This window comes from Erpetoichthys calabaricus, chromosome 16, assembly GCF_900747795.2.
Source record: "Erpetoichthys calabaricus chromosome 16, fErpCal1.3, whole genome shotgun sequence".
Taxonomy (NCBI): domain Eukaryota; kingdom Metazoa; phylum Chordata; class Cladistia; order Polypteriformes; family Polypteridae; genus Erpetoichthys; species Erpetoichthys calabaricus.
In genome coordinates, this window is record NC_041409.2 from 55,484,898 (window position 1) to 55,507,399 (window position 22,502).

General features: G+C 38.1%; 1 protein-coding gene across 2 annotated transcripts in view; it reads right to left on the bottom strand.

Annotated features, from left to right (window-relative positions):
- Positions 1-641: 641 nt before the first annotated feature.
- Positions 642-22,502, bottom strand: part of LOC114666995 (potassium channel subfamily K member 10-like) — a 135,915-nt gene continuing 114,054 nt past the window's right edge. The window contains exons 5-7 of one of the 2 annotated variants that reach the window (XM_051919889.1): positions 5,765-5,951; positions 4,708-4,850; positions 642-2,032 (exon numbers count right to left, since the gene is read on the bottom strand). In XM_051919889.1, coding sequence (XP_051775849.1) covers positions 1,415-2,032; positions 4,708-4,850; positions 5,765-5,951 — 948 coding nt within the window. In that variant the 3' untranslated portion in view covers positions 642-1,414. The remainder of the gene's footprint in view (positions 2,033-4,707; positions 4,851-5,764; positions 5,952-22,502) is intronic. The other variant, XM_028822055.2, reaches the window with a different exon arrangement.

Consider the following 22,502-nt stretch of genomic DNA (forward strand, 5'->3'; position numbering starts at 1 on the left):
ACATAGCAGCATTTAAGCAGCTTGACTTTCACTTTACATACTCCAAATAAGAATAAAAGGCTGAGAAACAGCTGGATGTTTTTCCCCAGATACAGTATGGAACAATCCTATTGCTGAATGAATTAAGCATTGGCGGATGGAGGGGCTGTGTCTCATTATCCACCATTCACTCCACATTTTCAGACCAGACACACCAAGTAAAAATATCTCCTATGCTTATTATAAAACACGCAGCATAGGCGTGACCACCTCCTCAGGGATAAGCCCACCCTGAACTGAGGTTATGAGTGACACACACTTGCATGTGTTATTCTCAGCATTTCCCCTCCCCACAGTGTGCTATATCTGTAAACATTGGTTTAGGGAATTATACAAGCATTTGATTAAAAGCAACTAGAATTCAAAAGCTTTTTTAAACCAATATGGCTTTTCTCCCAAAATAATATTTAATCTAAAATTGACTTATGATATTATAAACAAAACCCAAAGTTCATCTATCAAACCCATTATGTATATATATATATATATATATATATATATATATATATATATATATATATATATATATATATATATATATATATATACTTAATGACTTTTGTTCTTTCAGTGGGAATGCAGCATATTTCAAATCATCTGTTCACACACCAAACAATAGGACAACAAGCCCTGAGATTGAATTGCCATGATTAACAATTTGAATAATTCACATGATTTAATGAGATTATGCTGCGGCTTTGAAGTCATGCACAATTGTACTGGCTTTTCTGCTGTTGCACGTCATTGGAATTGCTCCTTGCTACACACTTTCAGAATTAAAAAAAAAAAAAAACATTTCAAAATATGCTTTGATTTCAATTTTTAAATTCTATAATGAGTTTATTTTTTTCCTTCGTTATGTAATCTTCTTATATATGGAATATATGAATATGTGGAAAAAAATGCTTTTTAAACAACCATAGATTTTTCATTCAACTCTAGGCAACCCAGTTTGCTAGAATCTTAATTTGTTCAAAACTTTGCTGTGCAACTGTTGAACACTTGATGAGGTCACATATCCAGCGGCTAAGAAAGTCATCAAATGAGAATGATTTATTGGTGTTTATTTAGTGGACCCTTGTTCCTTCTTCTCAGCATGCCTCAATGACAGAAAATGCTTTTTGGACTTCCTCCCTCCAGAAATAAACATTATTTCTTCTTTTAAAGCCAGCTTTGTTGCAGCTCATTGGTATCTTTCTTGATGGATAAAGGACATTTGTTTCCAGCTCCACCCACCCTCCCCTCTTCATTTTTGGCAAATGAAACCACAGTCTGTAGGGCACAGTGAGCAGTTAGCTGATATGATGCACATACCACTGACTAATAAGGCACATTTTAAGATATTTTAAAACAACCTAAGGAGATTTGTCCACTTTTAAGGACTTGTCTGTTGATTTTTATCCTCAAGTAACACTTTGTTAGTTGGTTCTTTGTTATCATTTGGTATACACCCATTTTCCATTTCATAGTGGTGTCCATATTCGGTCAGGTCAGGAATGCTTGTGTTGCACTCCTTTTCTGATTCTTCCCTTTTCTCTTCATTCATTGAGTAGCCACCAAAAGTTTCATATATTTTTCTGATATCATCTGGGATGTTCTTTTTGATGTCTTTGTTTTTGTTTCTTTTTGCCAGCCTGGTGACAGATCCAAATCGGTTAAAAATGTTATCCTCTGAAGAACCCTGTTCATGTTTGTCATACTGTTCAGATGCCTTGAGACGCAAGTTATTCAGCTTGGAATCGATGCTCTCCTGTGATGACGTTTTAAAGCGATTCGTATCCAGGCTAGCAAAGACAGCTCTCTTCTCAGGAGACAGCATGTCCAAGGAGTGGGCTCTTTGCTCCAAGCCCAGCCGCCGGCGCTCCATGCTACGGATTGTGGCAGCTCTCTGAAGTTTGTCGTGGATCTCAACACTCAGCCGTCTTCTAGTTTCCCTGAACTCTGCTCTGACGTTTGCTTTCCATTCAGCAGCATGAGCTTTTATTTCTCCAACCTTTAAGAAAACAAAAAGTTTATAAATATTGTGATGAAAAAGCTGTACTTTTTGATTTGATTTGATTGTCTCACTTGCATGGGTCACACTGCACATTAATGTCCCTAACAACATTTTCTTAAATTAGATTAAAACAGTGTTTCCCAGAATTCCATGCAGGGTGAATGTGAAGAAGATTCATAACCTATGAGTATAAATGAAAGCCAATTAGGGCCCATGTTGATGGTGTGAAATGGGAGATTTTCTGTGAATTTGATTGGAAAGATTTTGATTGACTTTGGATTGCTTTCTGTGTATGATCTTGGACTGTTTTGAGGATCTGATTTGTGTATGAACTCTGGGTGGAGAAAGACAAAACATCAAAGACAAAGACCAAAGAAGGTCCTTTTCATTCTCTTCACCAAAAGAAGCAACTGCAAAGGATTGCTCTTTACCACCAAAAATATTTTCAATAAGCATTAATATGGATACCACACTATCCAGGGCTATTTTCAGCCTTGTGCTGCTGGGATAGTCTCTGGCCCCACACAAACCAGACCTGGATTTATCAGATATTACATATGTTATTTTATCTGATACTGGGTACACCAGTGTCATAGCTGACTGCTGTATCTGTCTGACCCGTACAGTATACGGGTTTGTTTTTGACCTCTAGCATAGTAGGACATTAGTTCATTTAAACGTACCTCGTCTTTTGCTTTCTTAGATATGACTCTCAGTCAGTACCCAATCATGCTAAGTAGAGCTGTAAAGTAACCCACTAGGATCCAAAACCACACCAATGATTTGTACCTTTCTGTGAGTTTGATTGGCAAGAATTTGTGTGTCTTTGGGTTGTTTTTTGTGTATGATCTTGGACTGCTTAGAGGATCTGATTTGTGTATGAACTCTGGGTGGAGAAAGACAAAACATTAAAGACATTCTAACAAAGAAGGTCCTGTCATTCTCTTCACCAAAAGTAGCAACTACAAAGGATTGCTCTTCACCACCAAAAAAGAGAACAAAATGTTTTGTATTTATGGATACCTAAGTCCCATCCACATCCACAGAGTTACCAGCATCAGAGTAGGTACCAAGTCACCTATGCCTACTGTGCCATACTGAGGAGTCTGATCCTCTCCGGTACTGGAAGGACAACCAGAACTGGTTCCCCTATTTGGCTCAAATTGCATGTCAGGATCTATCTATTCCTGCCCCATCTGCACCTGCGGAACGTGTTTTCAGTATCGATGGCAAGATATGTAGGCCTGAGAGGGGCAATCTTAGTGATTACTGAAAATAATGATTATTCAATACAATAAAAAGTGAATATATGTGAATGAAATACAAGAATGAACATGACTCATTATTTTGTGGTTTGAGACATATATCATGTGGTAGCATTTATCACATTGAACTGGTAATCATGTACTAGTATTAACAGTATATTCAGATACAGTAACATGATAGTTAGAATTGGATTAACATGATAGTTAGAATTGGATACTACCCCTCACCTATTCTGTTTCTCTTCTCGGTACTCAAATGTGGCACTTGGTGCCACGGCCCACCTGCCAAGTTGTTTTGCCTGCCTAAGGTAAAGTCATCCCTGATGGAGGATCTCAGGAATCGTGAGAAAGAGGGGTCCTTTCATCGGATTGGCTGGCCAAACACTGTTTTAGCCATGGAATGGCCAAATGGGGGAGGCAGCTTGATGGATGAGGTCTCCAGGAGTCTAAAATTATCCAAATCTTATTATGTGATATCATCTACTGTTAAATTCTGCTCCGTACTTCTAAAAAATTTTTATTTTTTATTTTTTATTCAGGATTTGTTCTGTTCTGTGTATTGTATTGTATTGACCCCCTTCTTTTGACACCCACTGCACGCCCAACATACCTGGAAAGGGGTCTCTCTTTGAACTGCCTTTCCCAAGGTTTTTCCATTTTTCCCTACTAGGTTTTTTTTGGGAGTTTTTCCTTGTCTTCTTAGAGAGTCAAGGCTGGGGGGCTGTCAAGAGGCAGGGCCTGTTAAAGCCCATTGTAGCACTTCCTGTGTGATTTTGGGCTATACAAAAATAAACTGTATTATATTGTATACTTATGGCCAGTGTCACTCATCATTTATCAACCATTAATGTACAGTTCTCAGTTGTATTTAAGTACATTTCATCAACTATTTTTCATTCATTACTTGGTATTCGTAAGGCACCATAAATGAAGTTCAAATGTATATCTCTACATGTAATCACAAATTAAATGCTCAGAAAGAGCAATTAATGGAAACTTCAATTCAATTCCAATTCAATTTGGTGTAGTTGTTGTTGAATTCTAATTCCAGTCCCATTTCCTTGTTTGAATTGGAATTGTTGAGATCATTCTTGAAATGACCCCAACCCTGGAAGGTGAAATTCAACTTACTGGATATCATAAACTTAGTTAGTTTCAAAAAGCATTAATATGAATGCTAAACTATCCAGGGCCATTTTCTGCCTTGAGTCAGGTGCTGCTGGGATAGTCTCTGGCCCCCCACAGCCCAGACCTGGATTTATCAGATTTCAGATACTGTATGTTGTTTTACCTGATAGTGTCTACTCCAGTGTCATAGCTGACTGCTGCATCTGTCTGACCCGTACAGTATACGGGTTTGTTTTTGACCTTTAGCAGCGTAGGACAGTAGTTCATTCATAAACGTACCTCCTCTTTTGTTTTCTTAGATATGACTCTCAGCCAGTCTCCAATCATGCTGAGTACAGCTGCAAAATAGGCCAAACCCACTAGAATCCAAAACCACACCAATGGTTTGTACCATTCTCGATAATGAATCTTTGTGTTTCCACCTGCAAAGAAGAAACGAAAAAGCTAAATTACATTTTGTAAAAATTATATAAATCTTTTTCTGTACCCAGTGGAGTGTTCCTGATGATCCCATGGCACATCTTTCATGACTGCATGTTGTAGCTTAGAAAATTATATTCAGTGCCACTGTCTTCTTCTTGATGACCTTAAAGTCATAATCCTGCTCTCAGATATATTGCTTACTTCAATCTTACATACTTTTTCTGCTTTCCCCTTAAGTATATGATGTGATGAAGGAGACAGAGCATTTTGAGCGGGTCGTTTGGGTGTAAAACACTGCAATGACTCTGTTAGAAAAACTGAGATTAGCTGAACAAGTACCTATTTTCCACCAGGCTTCTTCCTCTTTTGTTTCCATTATGATTTATTGGATGGTTTTTGGAACCCACCATGAATTGGATGCTGGCAGGCTTGGCAATATATAGAAAGTTATAGTCTACATGTGAAAAGTGGAAGGCTGAAAAGTGTCTTTTAAACCTTTCCTCTACTGATATTTGTCTTGCTTTCTCTCATTTCTAAATAGTTGGAGTAAAAGTACATTCTTGCCAATATTCACTTAGATGATGTTCTCAAGACCCACCAGTCTGGCAATAAAATGCAATCAATAGCATGTACTTAAAGTTTTCTGGTATATAAGCTCTTGATTAATGAAAATTTGCAAGTAGCAAACAAAAATCCAATTAAATTTTACATTACAAGATGCTCAACAGCTTTCTTAAACAGTATTGCTCACACCACAGGCACTGAAAATGACCTGGAAGTATTTCATCAATTTTGTCAACTTGTATCAGCAAGATGCCCGCAAAGAGGACAAATTTACTGAAAATACTAATGGTGGAACAATTACCAGAGGTCAAATTCACTGTATTTGAGAAAAATCCAAAAATAACTTTACCTGCTACATAATCCCCAAATCCAACAGTTGTGAGAGTGATCACTACAAAGTAGATTGCTTCCAGTGCAGTCCAGCCTTCAATGTATTTGAAGATCACAGCAGGTATTGTGACAAATACTATGCATCCAGCCAAAATAAACAATATTGTGGAAGTAACTCTGATTTTTGTCTGACTTATCTGTTTGTTCTGAAAAAAAAAACATGAAACATTGTGTTATTTAGAAACTTGTAATGGCAACAAACTGTTTATTATAAGGCTCCACTGCAATGGCTTCAGGGCCAGTTTACAACTGCCTCTTCAGTATGATTTCACTTCACGTGTGCCTCGGGTATGCTTTCATATCCTACTTTACAAAAAGCACTAAATCTTTATCTTTTACAGCCATCTACTAAGTAAAATGACTTTAAATTTTTTATGAGAAATACAGGGTATACTCATACAATGACTCTTTCATTCCACCTGAGGCTGGACAAGAGCTCATTGAAGCTCCTAATCGAACTTGAGCAGGGAATAACTGATGCCACAGCAGAGAACTGGAGGAACACAACAAAAAGCAATTGTGTATTTTCAAAATTTGAAAGAGAGCAGACCCCGGGTACTGCAGAGGTGTGTCATTGTAAAGGGTAGGAGATGAACACCATCTTGATTTGACAAAGGGGATGGAAGGCAGTTCTGATACCTCAGGAGTGGTAGGCATGATCTACAAACCACTAGTGAGACACATCTACACCCACCTCAGCAAGAGAAGAATCCTGAGAACAAGGGACACTCTTATAATGGGATGGATGCACAGGTTTGAAACAGCCACAACGAGTTGCGTTCAATGTGTTGAATTTCTGATAAACACCACTTTACTGTTGCTCAGCATTTCTCCCATGAGGGTTAGAGATAAATCATTCTGACAAAAAACTGTTGACTTGTAAATTTTGCAAGGAACTCCTGAAATGTTCCTTCATGACTCAAAGAATGAAGTATGTGTATTTAATTTTTGATAAGTAATTTAAATCTCAGGTAACTAAAATAAAAGAAACTGCAATGTGTAAGACGTTGACTTTTTTTACTCAGTTGAGTACATAAAAATTAGTATACGTTTAATGGAAAAAAAAACTAGATGAGATCTACCTAATCAAAATAAACTTTGAATGGACAGGTATACATTTACAGGTGTAAATTCAGTCTGTTTCTTTTATCCCAGTTTGCTCCATGTGTTATTGTAAAGATGTAAAGAGGTCGTCAGATTAGATGGCTCCACATTGACTTCACTGTAGAATATCCAGTCAGGGTTGTGCAGCCAGTTGGCCAGGGTCTCTGATGGTGTCTGACTCTGTCTTTTGACTTTCTGTTATGATTGACCATGGACTAACAGAGGTTTACTTTCTCCAGTGATGATGCTCACTGGAGTTTTTGCTTTCCTCTCCTCTGTAGTTCAACAATTATTTAATAGACAGATGTTGCTGGGCTCCATTTATGGTATGTCTTGTATGTGACCTTATTATGTAAATATTAATTTTTATGCAAAAGAAGATGATTGAAGTGTTTAAAATTATGAAAGGAATTAGTACAGTGGATCGAGACTGTTATTTTAAAATGAGTTCATCAAGAACACAGGGACACAGTTGGAAACTTGTTAATGGTAAATTTCGCACAAATATTAGAAAGTTTTCCTTCACACAGAGAACCATAGACACTTGGAATAAGCTACCAAGTAGTGTGGTAAACAGTAAGACATTCAAAACTTTAGAAGAATTAAGTGGATAGAACTGGCAAGCTTTGTTATGCTGAATGGCCTAGATTGTTCTAATTTACAAAGTCTGTAACTTTATTTTATCTGTGAATTTGTTCTCGCTCTACACTTGCACTCAGTGAAGAGCAGTACACCAAAAATAAAAATAAAATAAATTATTGTTAATCTGTTGTAATACTCTTGGGTTATTTAAAAATCCATAATCCATAATAGTTATTCATACAATTATTACATATATGCATTTTCAATTTCAAGCAAAAATGTAATGGACATTTTCTTATTTAAATAAATTAAAATGCACAGAAGCCTCATTTAAAACACCTTCTAAATCAAAAAACATCTACACACCATAATTTAATCCAGTTATACACATCTGCATACCACACAATACATCACCTTTAGCCTGATAATTAGCTTTTCATGGGCTCCTTTATCAGAAAGGTCACATTAAATTATTCTCACACATATTTCACTGATAGCTGAATTGAAAAGGATTTGCTACTGACACCTACAGAAATATTAAACAATTCAGCCCATCTCACTCTTCAAAAAAGGGTTGCCGACAGTGTATTCCAGTGACAAAGGTGTTAGAATGAAACCAAAGTGGTCCACAGACACTAAGCAATTTGCAAATTTAGTTGCTGGCTTGCGCTCCTTGCTTGAGCCTAAGCAAATCATTTTTAAAAAATCATAAAAATGAAAAGAAATGAAATTTATTTAGGTGTTTGTGGCTTGATTGCAAAATCACACTTTATTTAAAAAAAAGTATGGGGAGAGAAGGGAAGGAAAAGAGAACAAGTCTTATTAATGCTATTCTGGACAAAATGAAGTCAGTCCTTGAGTTCTTAAGGCCTGTGCTGACCAACTTTGTGGTGTCCACTGTCACATGTTCAGTCTGTTCCTAAGGCTCCAGAAAGTGCTACTGCAGTGGAAAACATCCTGAATTGTTCCTGTTCCCAAGAAGTCAGGTGCCTCTTCACTTAACGACTATACACTAGTGGCACTTACATCTCACTTCATGAAGACCTTCGAGAGACTGGTTCTGGACTATAGAACTCCTCTCATGGTTGACTATGTGGACCCACTGCAGTTTGCCTGTCAGACAAAGATTGGAATGGAGGATGCAGTTATCTATCTGCTCCACAATCTCACCCAGACAAAGCTCTCAGAATTGTGAGGATTATGTTTTTTGATTCTCCAGTGCCTTCAATACCATTTATCCATCCCTGTTGAGGGGTAAACTCAGAGATATGCAGGTAGATGAGCCTATGGTGTCCTTGATAATGGACTATATGTTGGGCAGACCAAAGTTTGTGAGACTCAAGGACTTTGTTCTTGATACGTATGCGAGAAACACTGGAACATCACAAGGAAAAGTCCTGTCTCCTCATCTCTTCACTCAGACCATAAATGTAACCTTGGGCCTCATGTATAATGGCGTGCGTAGAATTTCAAAAGTGGAAATGTGTGTACGCACAAAAAATCAGGATGCATAAATCTGTATGTTCGCCCAGTTCCACGCACTTCCCCTTTACAAATCCCAATGAACGTGAAATTTAACACACATGGACACGCATACAGCCCCCATCCCGACTCCTACCAGAATTTTGCATATTTTGATATGTAAATCACTATAAATATCACCTTCCGTTCAGTGTTTGACTAAAAAAGGCACATGAAAAAATGAAGAATTTCTTTGCACTATAGGCAGCTCATTAATTGAGTGGAAATGCCTTCTATTTACATAAGCATATTCATTCTCTAAAGGTGCCTTTTATAGCATAGTGATGGCACTGAGTGCCACAACGGACTGATTCTCTGCTCTTTACTTTGAGGTGACTCACTATCCTTAAAAGGGCTGCTTATCTTTTGTCGCACTAGCTGGAAAAAGCACCTGCGACTGTGCGGAGCTGGCATTTTTATAGGTTCTCCTTCTACTGTATATATGATGTAATGCCAGCTCATTCTTTTGATGATTCATCCCTGGCTGATGTAACTTGTCCAGCATCGTTGCAATGTGCGTGCAGTTGACCACTCCAATTATATTTGGAAAACTGGATGTTGCTGTGAATTGTGCTTTTATGTTTGCCAATTCAACCACAGATTAAGGCAATCTTATATATCTGGATGACAAGCGGATAATACTATCCTACACAGCTGGCATGGTGTGACTCGAATGACGAATGAGAAATGCTCGGAAATGATCGGTCAGCAAGTTCACGTTGAAAAGCTCCTATGGCTAAAAATCTGAGAGTGGACAGAACTTGCAAAGGAGCAGGTAGAGCACAATTCCTCAAGGTCTGCCTTTGTAAATCCTGCGCAGTTCAGTACACAGCTCCAAGAGGATAGCTATTGGAAATCGAAATCAACTTAGAAGCCAGTTGTCATCACTTGTAAGTACTCACTCTCTTCTAATTCTTCAATTTGAAATGTCTTCTAACAATGCTAAAGCAGCCATGATAATTTGAATAGTTTGGCCATTCTGATCACCATTATATTGTTACAGAATGCTTATAATCAAGTGAATTAAATTCAAGTAAATTAATTTCAGTGTATTTGACAAAACCTGCATCATTGATGTGAATCTAAAAAAGAAAAGCAGACCACAGAAATGACACCACTGCTTTGACGCTGGGCGTCATCAGTTTGCAAAACCATGTAGAAACGTGCGTACACATGGTCTGAGCCTGCTGTGAAAATCTGAGTAGCGTTACAGCAAGTTTAGCTTTTATACATCTCGAAGTGAGCAACATTTTTGTGCATACGCACTGTTCATACACGAGGCTTCAGATGAGACAGAGTATATGAGTCAGGTGGAGAACTTTGTTTCTTGTTGCAAAGAGAATCTATCTATCTATCTATCTATCTATCTATCTATCTATCTATCTATCTATCTATCTATCTATCTATCTATCTATCTAAGTCATATGAAAAAGTTTGGGAATCCCTCTCAGCCTGCACAATAATTTACTCTACTTTCAACAAAAAAAGATAACAGGTATGACTGTCCTAGGGACATCTGAGTACTGGGGTGTTTTTCGAACAAAGATTTTTAGTGAAGCAGTATTTAGTTGTATGAAATTAAATCAAATGTGGAAAAACCATCTGTGCAAAAATTTGGGTACCATTGTAATTTTGCTGATTTGAATGCATGTAACTGCTCAATACTGATTGCTTGCAACACCAAATTGGTTGGATGAGCTCGTTAAGCCTTGAACTTCATAGACAGGTGTGTCCAATCATGAAAAAAGGTATTTAAGGTGGTCAATTGCAAGTTGTGCTTCCCTTTGACTCTCCCCTGAAGAGTGACAGCATGGGATCCTCAAAGCAACTCTCAAAAGATCTGAAAACAAAGATTGTTTTGTATCATGGTTTAGGGGAAGGCTACAAAAAGCTATCTCAGAGGTTTAAACTGTCAGTTACAACTGTAAGGAATGTAATCGGGAATTGGAAGGCCACAGGCACAGTTGCTGTTAAACCCAGCAGGTCTGGCAGGCCAAGAAAAATACAGGAACGGCATATGCGCAGGATTGTGAGAATGGTTACAGACAACCCACAGATCACCTCCAAAGACCTGCAAGATAATCTAGCTGAAGATGGTGTATCTGTACATTGTTCTACAATTCAGCGCAATTTGCACAAAGAACATCTGTATGGCAGGGTGATGAGAAAGAAGCCCTTTCTCCACTCACGCTACAAACAGAGATGTTTGTTGTATGCAAATGCTCATTTAGACAAGCCATATTCATTATGGAACAAAATGCTTTGGACTGATGAGACAAAAATTGAGTTATTTGATCATAACAAAAAGCACTTTGCATGGCGGAAGAACATTCCAAGAAAAACACCTGCTACCTACTGTCAAATTTGGTGGAGGTTCCATCATGCTGTGGGGCTGTGTGGCTAGTTCAGGGACTGGGGCCCTTGTTAAAGTCGAGGGTCAGATGAATTCAACCCAATATCAACAAATTCTTAATGATAATGTTCAAGCATCAGTCACAAAGTTGAAGTTATGCAGGGGTTGGATATTCCAACAAGACAATGACCCAAAACACAGTTCGAAATCTACAAAGGCATTCATGCAGAGGGAGAAGTACAATGTTCTGGAATGGCCGTCACAGTCCCCTTACTTGAATATCACCGAAAATCTATGGGATGATTTGAAGCAGGCTGTCCATGCTCGGCAGCCATCAAATTTAACTGAACTGGAGAGATTTTGTATGGAAGAATGGTCAAAAATACCTCCATCCAGAATCCAGACACTCATCAAAGGCTATAGGAGGCATCTAGAGGCTGTTATATTTAAAAAAGGAGGCTCAACTAAGTACTGATGTAATTTCTCTGTTGGGGTGCCCAAATTTATGCACCTGTCTAATTTTGTTATGATGCATGTTGCATATTTTCTGTTAATCCAATAAACATAATGTCACTGCTGAAATACTACTGTTTCCATAAGGCATGTCACATATTAAAAGGATGTTGCTACTTTGAAAGCTCAGCCAACAATAAACAAAAATCCAAAAAATTAAGAGGGGTTCCCAAACGTTTTCATATGACTGTATCTAAAATAATCCACTCCAAAATGCAAAAACTCTACAAGCTTCTGGTGTAAAGTCATTTAATACCCTTTCATAACAAAGTTGAAGTTTTATGGTTACAAAGACTGAGTCTGGGACACTTTTCAAATCTTTATGTGTAATGGACTGTTGTTCAAATCAAATTATTTTTAATTTGTCACATACAGATTATACATACAGTACGATGTGTACTGATATTCTTACTTTACAGAATCTCAATCTACTCTATCCTCTTTAATAAAATCCCTGTGTGCGTCCAGGTGTCCGTGTGTGTGTGTCTTCTGGTGAAGTGCGCATGCGCGGGGCACGGTGCGATGCGCGATATTACCGTCAGAGAAAATTACAGGCATTTTACGGAAATACAAACCAGTATTACTGCGAGAGGAAATTAAAGGTATACAATACAGTGACGCATATTACAGCCACATACAAGCCAGTATTACTGTCAGAGGAGATTAAAGGCATATTACCGACGTGCACACCTGTATTACCACCAGAGAAAATTAAAGGTATATTACGGACGTACAAGCCAGCGGACGTACAAGACAGTATTACTGTCACAGAAAATTAAAGACACACAATACACGGCGGCAGCCCACGAAGAACGGTCAGCTCAGCAAGTAAACATCAACAAAATAAAGGCTGAAAGAATGCATACGCCCCCCTCTTCACGACGAGAGCTGCAGAGACACAAAGTGGTTGGCGTGTAGCGCAGGCCACGGGGGTTGGCGAGCGAAGCAAGCAGGGGGTAAGCCCCCTAGTAAATAAATAAATAAATAAATATTCTAACAAGCAAACAACTGCCCCCTAAGCACACATAAGGACATTTGTCTTGCTGCTGTAGGTGGCAGTGGGACTCAGTCAGAGCTACTCAGTTTACATTTAAAGGCATTGACATTTCAAATCCAGCTTGTCATGTCTCAGATTCAAAATGCTAAATGAAGTTTGTTTGTCCCGATGTTCCTTTGGTTAACTGAACAGCATTCAAGGGTCAGAATGTGTCGTAAATGCCTTACATTAAATCGACAAAACAATATAATTTGGAATCAAACAAATGCCCTTAATAAAAAATAATTAGTGAACAGTAAAATTCTTATTACGTTTGATTTCAACCAGAATTACCATATATACTCGAGTATACGCCAACCCGAATATAAGCCGAGGTACCTAATTTTACCTACTCGAGTATAAGCCTAGGGTGGGAAATGCAACAGCTACTAGTAAGTTTCAATAATCAAAATAAATACCAATAAAATTACTGTACATTAATTGAGGCATCAGTAGGTTAAATGTTTTTGAGTATTTATTTCAAAGAAAAACAGTAAACTAGCTCTGTAAGTGGAGAAGACGGTCAACAAAAACAATATGGTATCTCTCTCGCTTGCTCTCGCTCTCTCTCTCTCTCTATCGCGCGCGTGTGTGTGTCTCTCTCGTGCGCGCGTGTGTGTGTGTGTCTCTCTCTGGTTGTTCGTATGCCGAGTGTGTGGTCGTGAACAGATGCAAAAGTTTGGCGAACTTTTTGGTCGTAACCCGATTTGTACATGTTCAGAGACATTCGTGAACTGAGGATCCACTATACTGTACACTCCAGCTTTCTGTCGGGTTGGCGGGTGGCAGCGGGACCTGACTCGAATATAAGCCGAGGGTGACGTTTTTCAGCACATTTTGGGTGCTGACAAACTTGGCTTATATTCGAGTATATACGGTGATTGTGTCCATTTCCATCTACAGTAATCCCTCCTCCATCGCGGGGGTTGCGTTCCAGACCCCCCCGCGAAAGGTGAAAATCCGCGAAGTAGAAACCATATGTTTATATGGTTATTTTTATATTGTCATGCTTGGGTCACAGATTTGCACAGAAACACAGGAGGTTGTAGAGAGACAGGAACGTTATTCAAACACTGCAAACAAACATGTGTCTCTTTTTCAAAAGTTTAAACTGTGCTCCATGCCAAGACAGAGATGACAGTTCCGTCTCACAATTAAAAGAATGCAAACATATCTTCCTCTTCAAAGGAGTGCGCGTCAGAGAGAAAGAGAGAGAAAAAAGCAAACAGTCAAAAATCAGTAGGGCTGTTTGGCTTTTAAGTATGCGAAGCACCGCCGGACAAAGTAGCTGCGAGGAAGGGAACAAGCATTTTTCAGCATTTTTTAGAGAAGCGTCTATATCCTCTAGGCCAGGGGTCCCCAACCCCCGGTCCGCGGCCCACTACCGGTCCGCAGCCGTCTGACAGCCGGGCCGCGAGAGAACTGCCGGCAACGGCGACTCACTCAGACTTTTCAGAACGCTTGGCGGGCGGGGCTTTGCAGCGGTGCAGAGAGAGGAGAGAGACCGAGGTGAGAGACTATTACAACAAAGTATTTTTATGGTCCCGACAGTTTCCCCATATGACATGAGTCTATAGAAATCACGTTACTACGAAGTACATTCAACAGATGCTTTCATTACAACAAAGTGACCTTGAAATGCTTGAACGAATCATCCACAGAGCAGTTAGATCTGTGGTCGCAGCTCAGTTGTGCACGTTTGCACAACGATCCCCAAACAGAAACATTGTTAAAAAAAATCTCTTTCTTCGAACTTTCCTCGTACTGTTTTTTTTCTTTTTTTTTTTTTTGCTGTTTTTGTTGTCTGTGGTTTTCATTGATTCCTTTTGCTTATTGCTTGTCAACATTTGAAAAACATCCATTGGAATTTAACTCATTGTTACCCTCCTATAGAAACGGCAGACACGAAAAAAAGATTGCAGTGTTAATGTTTGTGATGTGCAATCTGTTGGATTGGCAAATGTAAAGCATATGTCTTTGTTATATGCAAAAAAAGAAGAAAAATCTCAGATTGCAAACGTATGCGAACTGCTTAATAACTTTAATAATAATAATAGAAATGTTATGTAAATTGTGTATAAAACTGTACCCCCCCCCCAACCAACCCTCTGACCGGTCCGTGGAAAAATTTGCATCTAATAAAGTGGTCCTTGCTGTCAAAGAGGTTGGGGACCACTGCTCTAGGCCAGTATGCGAAGAGCCCCTCTGCTCACACCCCCTCCGTCAGAGAGAGAGAGAGAGAGAGGGGAAAGCAAACAATCAAAAATCAATACGTGCTGTTTGATCTTTTAAGTACGGGAAGCACCATGCGGGAAGCATATCGCTTGCAAAGCAGCCACGTGTAAGCCCAGCAAAGAAGGGAGCACTGTGAAGGTAATCTTTCAGCGTATTTTGAGGAGCAGCCGTGTCCTCTAGGGGTGGGAACTGCCCCCGTGCTCACAATATATTTGAGGAGTTTTACTTAATACATAATACGCGCTGTGGTTGGGTAGCTTCTCATCCATCTGCCAATAGTGTCCCTTGTATGAAATCAACTGGGCAAACCAACTGAGGAAGCAGGTACCAGAAATTAAAAGACCCATTGTCCACAGAAATCCGCGAACCAGCAAAAAATCCACGATATATATTTAAATATGCTTACATATAAAATACGCGATAGAGTGAAGCCGCGAAAGTCGAAGCGCGATATAGCGAGGGATTACTGTATATTTATGTTCTTTGTTGAAAACTGAGGACAATGTTTGGGGCCAAGGAACACTTAAAATTGCTTCCCTTTTAAAATAATGGTAATTATGTGTTCACTTAATGAAAATTCACCTTCCTAAGGAGTTTTCAGGAATAAATTAACTTTTCAAAGCAGGGGTAACCTGTGTGACTTTGATCAATTATTATGTGTTGTACCGTAGAATGTTAAATTGAATGGGAAAGTAATGTTTTTTATATCTAAATTGGAAAAAAATGAACTCTTTGAATTTAAATTCTCTTAACAAAGAATGTAGAATTTAGTAAGAATCATTAATGCTTTCTGCATATAAGTTTGCTTCAGTTTTTTCTTCTTTAATTTTTAATACACGTGAAGAGCTACCTAATAATGGGCTCTCTGTTTATACAGCTCTCCGAACTTGGCTGACAAGGGCTGATGAATGTTAAGTGTGACTTAATATTTTTTATCAGTAATGTATTAATTAAAGTTCAGAATGTTATACGCATTATAGTTTGACTGACCTGTGTTTTACTTATTGCAATGTGATCTAGAAACTCAATAAAACTAAAGAAAAATGTTATGAAAGAAAGATGCTATATAAAACAAAACAGGCTTGTGTCCAGGCATGATTTGACAACTGAAACCACATGCCTTTGCTTTTCAGATATCCATTTTCTCCCAAGTGGAGTGACTTGCTCAGGGCCACACAGTGATGGAGGCCGAATTGGATCCCTTGTCTAATCTAATCCCCCTACTTTCCAATGCAGTTCTATTAAGCCGCACACAGGACTCTTTCTTGAGCAGCTGCTCTTATCTTCTGGAAATGTCAGCACACTACATGGCTAGAAACACACTTTACAATCAGGAAAAAAAAAGCTGAGCAATCATATCTTTGGCAGGATGGAGCCCCTGGAGATTACTGTAAGCCATGATTTTTCATTAGAAACACTGAATGAGGCTGTTTATTGAAAGAATTTGCTTTGAAACACAGCTGAGACAACACACTCCCCCAGCACCCCTGGAGGCTTTAAACTGACCATTATAGAGCACGGAAGACATTTATTTCATGACTCCCACATGCTTTTTGTGGAGGACACTTTCAATAACTGTTTGCTAATCCAAAGTGTCCTGAGATACCAGGCTATGAGATAAGACCATGTTTTTCATTTTTTGGAAACAGGATTCATTATAACAAATACTACAGCTCGTGTCAATGCCACAAACAGTTTTAATATGTGTGGCTTGTACTAAGGGGTATATTTGAATAATCTTAAATTGCATCCACAACTCTCCATACACTTAATTAAACACCACAATCACTTTTAAGTATAGCACATTAGAAATACACCCAGCTTCTTCTAGTGGGTGCAATAGCCTTTTTTGAATTAGGAGTTATCACAAATTTCTGTCATAAACTATTTAATTACTTCAAAATGTACTCATTGTAGGTGTTCTTTGCATTTTGAATTATGTGATGAAAGTACTGTATATAAATGCCTGACTTCCAATAGGGGCATCTTAATTTCAAGTGTGGATAATAGAGGGAGCTGATTAGTTATATTGTACCTCTTGTGAATGTAAAACAATGCATTCTTTAAAACCAGAGGCAGCTAAACACATTTTTGTAAATGAAATGGAACATTGAAGCACATCAGTACTTTCTTTTTAGTACATTTTAGGTCACTCTGATGATTAGCACATAAAGAGAAAAAAAATAAATTAGTGGAAATCCAAGAAATGGCAATAAAGACAGTGCCAAAATATTGACACAGACCCTGCTGAAGAGTTACAACACACAACACATCTAACTGGAAAAACTTCATTGTGTTCAGACTGACTGAGAACGGCGTCTGCAGTTATGTTTTGCTCAAAATAGCACTTTGAACACACTCTGTGAAAATGTTTCAGCTTGTGGCTCTCAGCGTGGTTACTTAATGTCTGCGCTGTTGCAGATCAAACTTCATAACCAATAAGGATATAAAGAAATGCACTTTGCCACTACATTTGTGTTGAAATGTTAAACATGTTCGAGTGGTCACATGTTCCACTTTCCAATTTAAATTATTGAGTTGAAATCAACATGGCTGCCTTCAGGACTTCACACATACGTACTTCACAGTGCAATTTATTGTGCAATCACTGTATTATTATGGAGATAATACAACAAATCATAGGTTAGATCAATCCAACATTAGGCATCTTAAAAGATTTGTATAGATAGAGACTTTTGACTATAAAAATGAAATATAGTGCAAATTTTACTGTTTTCGGATTAAAAGTCAAAAAGTTTATTTTTTGTTGCCTCGGACAATAGAATATGATACAGCTTCTAGTACAGTGCGGTCGTGATTTGATGAGAGCTTTTTAATTTTTCAATTCTTCCATTAAACCCACTTTGTTCAATTGCTGTAGAGTGTACTCATCTCCGCTGTGTCATTCCTTTCATTTTACCATAGACCTCTCTCCTACTATCGATCATCAGCTTTGGAGGATGCCCTTCTCTACAAGTTCTTTAATTACACTACACAATCTCATTCTGATTTTGTGCTGTGTGTAACACAAATCAGACTGTCATGAGTTCAGAATTTAGCAACTGGTTTAGTTGCTTCTTTCCCAATACATTTATTCGCATGATGGAATATTTTATCTGTTCTCTGTTTTGTTAAACATTTATTTTGTTATTATTTTTCATATATGAAAAGTCATATGTGATGATTAATTTAGTGGTCATCTGCACTTTACACCATGGTGCCCATGCTGAGTCAGCATATTGCCAGCGGCAGTTACTGGAAGTTGTGCCGGGTGATGACAGCAGAGTGTCAGCATTTAGAAGTTAATCATCCAAGACTGCTAGATCATTTCAAAAAGCTTTTGTTGTGGTTTAGTATCATAAACCTCATTAGGACAAACAAATGACCATGTTTCTTTGACTTAGTCATTCAGATTGCAATTTTGGTTTAGTTGTTTAGGTTTATTGATGTCATGTTATTCGACTCTAGACTGTCTATGGACTGCGCTTCAGCCTTAACCAACTCTTGTTCATGTCTTCTGGGATTTTTTTCCCATCTGATCCATCTGGACAGGACAAAGACGTGTAAAAATCCAAACCTTGAAATGAAACCAAGACCCAACTTCCATTATAATCCCCACGATATGGTAATTCATAATATATTTTTGAAGCTAAACTGATATTGTACATAGGATTCAATATGCAACTTCAGGACTAATGTCATCAGCCAGTGCCTAAAGCAAATAAAGATGAACAAAAAGAGTTGGAATTCCAGAAAGATGGTGAGCTTAATTTTAGTTTGATGGGGTTACAGAAATACTGTATACTCATGCTTACAGAAATATTCACTGGCATAGCCAAACAAAAAGTGACCATTTACTGTATGTAGACATTGGTGTAAGCATGATAGGGTCTTTCAAGATTTTGTTTCTTTCTGTACGCCAATGTTTTTAAACTGTTGGTTCTGTAAAGATTGAAATTGAGTGTCAGTCATTTGGAAGTGAAAGTATAAACTGTCTTAGAAAATACTAGCTATCAAAAGGAAAACCAGAAGGATCTTCTAGACCTCCAGTGTAAATGTAACACTGTCTAGTTTATGTTCTCCCCTTTTGTAATAGATTTTAAAGTAATTTTGGGGTATTTCAAAACCATTGAAATTACTTACACCTCCCCATTGGTGCTTTTCAAAAGCTTTGAAGATAGATAGATAGATAGATAGATAGATAGATAGATAGATAGATAGATAGATAGATAGATAGATAGATAGATAGATAGATAGATAGATAGATAGATAGATAGATAGATAGATAGAGTGTGGCCACCTGTGAGTGCACCAGCTCCTCAAACCCGACACAGACAGACACTAGTCACAAATCCAACAACACACATGGCTTCATGTTCCTCACCAATGTACAGTACAATAAAGCACCAAGCACAAATAAAGCAGCACACAGCACTTTGCCTTCTTTTCTGTCTCTTCCTCTTACTGTCTCCTTGCATACCCACTTCTCCTTCAACAAGCTTCGTCTTTGTCCTCCTCCTCCCATCTCTGGCTTCTCGAATGAAGTCAGGTGGGTCCTTTGATGCTGCAACTGAGAGTACTCCATGTAGCTCAGGTCTGAAAGCAGCTGCAGCTCCCCCTGGTGGCCCCCCATGAAACCCAATGAAGCTGTGCCGAATTCCAACTCAGGGGGCTGCCATCTAGTGGTCTGGGGGAGGCAGTGCCCTGTGCATATCTGCTCCCCCCGGTCCCTCCTTCACAAAGGCATCCCAGCCAGGTAAAAGCCCTGGCCGTCCATCACAATAGATAGATTATTCTTTTTCTAAATTACTGTGTATTTATCAGTGCAGATAGATAGATAGATAGATAGATAGATAGATAGATAGATAGATAGATAGATAGATAGATAGATAGATAGATAGATAGATAGATAGATAGATAGATAGATAGATAGATAGATAGATAGAACTTTATTGACTTTATTGCTCCCAAGTGGAAATTGTTTTAAGAAAACATGTTTTTTAATGTTTCGTTTTGTTCACAGCAGTGGGGCTTCACAAAAGAGGTGTTTTTGTTGTAAATGCATGGGAAACAAACAGAAGGATTCCATTAAATAAATCTGAAAATGCAATTTTGTCTGTGTATGTGTGTGTGTTGGTTAACGACAGTTAAATTAAATGAACACAGTACAATTCTCTACTCTAACACAATAAATGTGAAAAAGCCTAAATGACATAAATTCACCTTTTTTTTTTTTTAGAAATACCTGGGATCCATAAACAGTAAGTAAAGTGGCACATGCTAGGAAGCAGAGTCAAAGCCTTCTCAGTGCTAGTGTAGATGTTAACTATTAGGTAACAAATGTTAAAAAAAATTTCAAAAAGGTGAAGAGTAATTCTTGCATTAGAATTAAAACATATCAAAATAAATATGTAAATAAATAGCTCTTAGTTGTATAACAGCTACTAAGATGTTTATTCACTATACATTGGTGCTTCCCTTTTAATAGATTACTATAAAAACATTAACTCTGTAGTCTTATAACTCCAATATGTAGCATCACACCCTCAACTTTGGTGCACTCGCGAGGTGAACCTCAGAACAGTATGGATCATCTATTACCTTTTCTCCTTTTGATGTATTTCTTCCAGATTGTGATTAAGTGACTTCTGGGTGATTATTTCGAAGTGACTTTTCTCTTTATTTCCCTTAACAAAAGCCCCACAGTGCCTGATTTCATTGTTTTGATGAAATGTCATTTCAAGACTAGGTAGTTATCCCAGCAAAGGAGATAACATAAATCTAATCTAGGTTCTAGTGCTACAAGATAGTCACTATTTGTATGCATTGTCATGGATGTAAAAACTGACTATTCTCAATGCAGTAGAAGATGCTAAAAGTCCCAGAGTAGACAACCCTCCCGCTGTGGACTCAAACCACTAGGTCCTGTTACAGATTCACCCAACTCTCACTACACAGAAAATATGTCTAGAGACGTGAAACGTTCTGTATTGGTGACACATTGGAAACAAAGAGAGAAAAGTGAAGGAGTGAAAGAGGGGGAATGAAAGAGAGAAATTTCAGCTAATTAACAGACTCACAGAAATGTACAAATGTATTAAAAACATAATGTACTCAGCGAGGAAGAGGGGTGAGGTGAATTGCTAGCTTTTTAGGCAGGTATAAATTAACATGTAATGATAAAATGTTATGTTTTTTTTTTCAACTTCGGAAGACTATAGAACTATGATCCAACACCAAGGCGGGTCAGTTTCAGGTACAGGTAGTAGAACCTTTGTTTTCTCCATGTATGGAAACTGAAGTATTAATGGAAATGGCAGACCTTACGGCTTATTTACAGTACCTTTTCACCTTTGATTTGTTCTAAATACTACAGAGCTGTTTAGTTGTTCAAAAATGTTACCCTTGTCACTATGAGTATATTAACACACTGTTATACTGTATTTTTTGCATATTTTATCTTTTTTTATCCAATGATTCCATTTTTGTGGATTATTTTTATTTTGATCTGACAAAGTTTATTTTTGCTCATCTCGTGTTTTTGTTTTTATTGACGCAATGGCTTGTTGAGGGGTCGCGTCACCACAACTGTCATTCTAACGTTGTGAATGCAAAGGGATTAATACATGATTGCTGCATTATGTATTATCCCTTGGTGAACACATGTGAAAGAAAACAGTTATTTTTAGTGGTAGTTAGTTTCTGTTTCCAGTAGTCCCCAGTGCTAGCTTTGTGCGTTAGGTACATTGTAGTTTATGACCTTCTTTTGCCCCTACTGCCTGTTTTTTTTGTCTTGCCACTTGATCTTCAATTCAAGTTATCGATTTTGCGGTTTCAGCCCCTCGTTTTATTTTGACTATGTCCCTGTCATTTTGACCATCTCCTGGTCCTGTTTTCCTTCTCTTGATAATCCAATGACATATATTCTATGACTTATATTCTGACATTTAATAGTTACTATCACAAAGCAAAATACAACAACTTTATGTGCAGCAGTGTTAGGGAGTCGCCAAGACAAAGTTAAAAGTTAATGTGTTAAGATGACATTTTTAGCTTTTGCTGTTACCTTCGGTTTCCTCCCGGTCACCAATACAGATGTTACTGAAGTTCAATTCATGACTCTAAAGTGTCCTGTCTGAGTAAGTGTGGCTGTGGGCATTGAGTGTGCCCTGCAATGGACTGGCACACCACGCATAGTTGGCTCCTGTCTTACATACAATCTTACACGTCGCTGTAGACTCCAACCTCCTCCAACCTTGAATTTAAATAAGAGGGACAGCCTTGTGAAGCTTCTAAATCCTTCTTTCGGATTATCTTAACAGACCTGACTTGGAAATGTTGAAGTAACATATT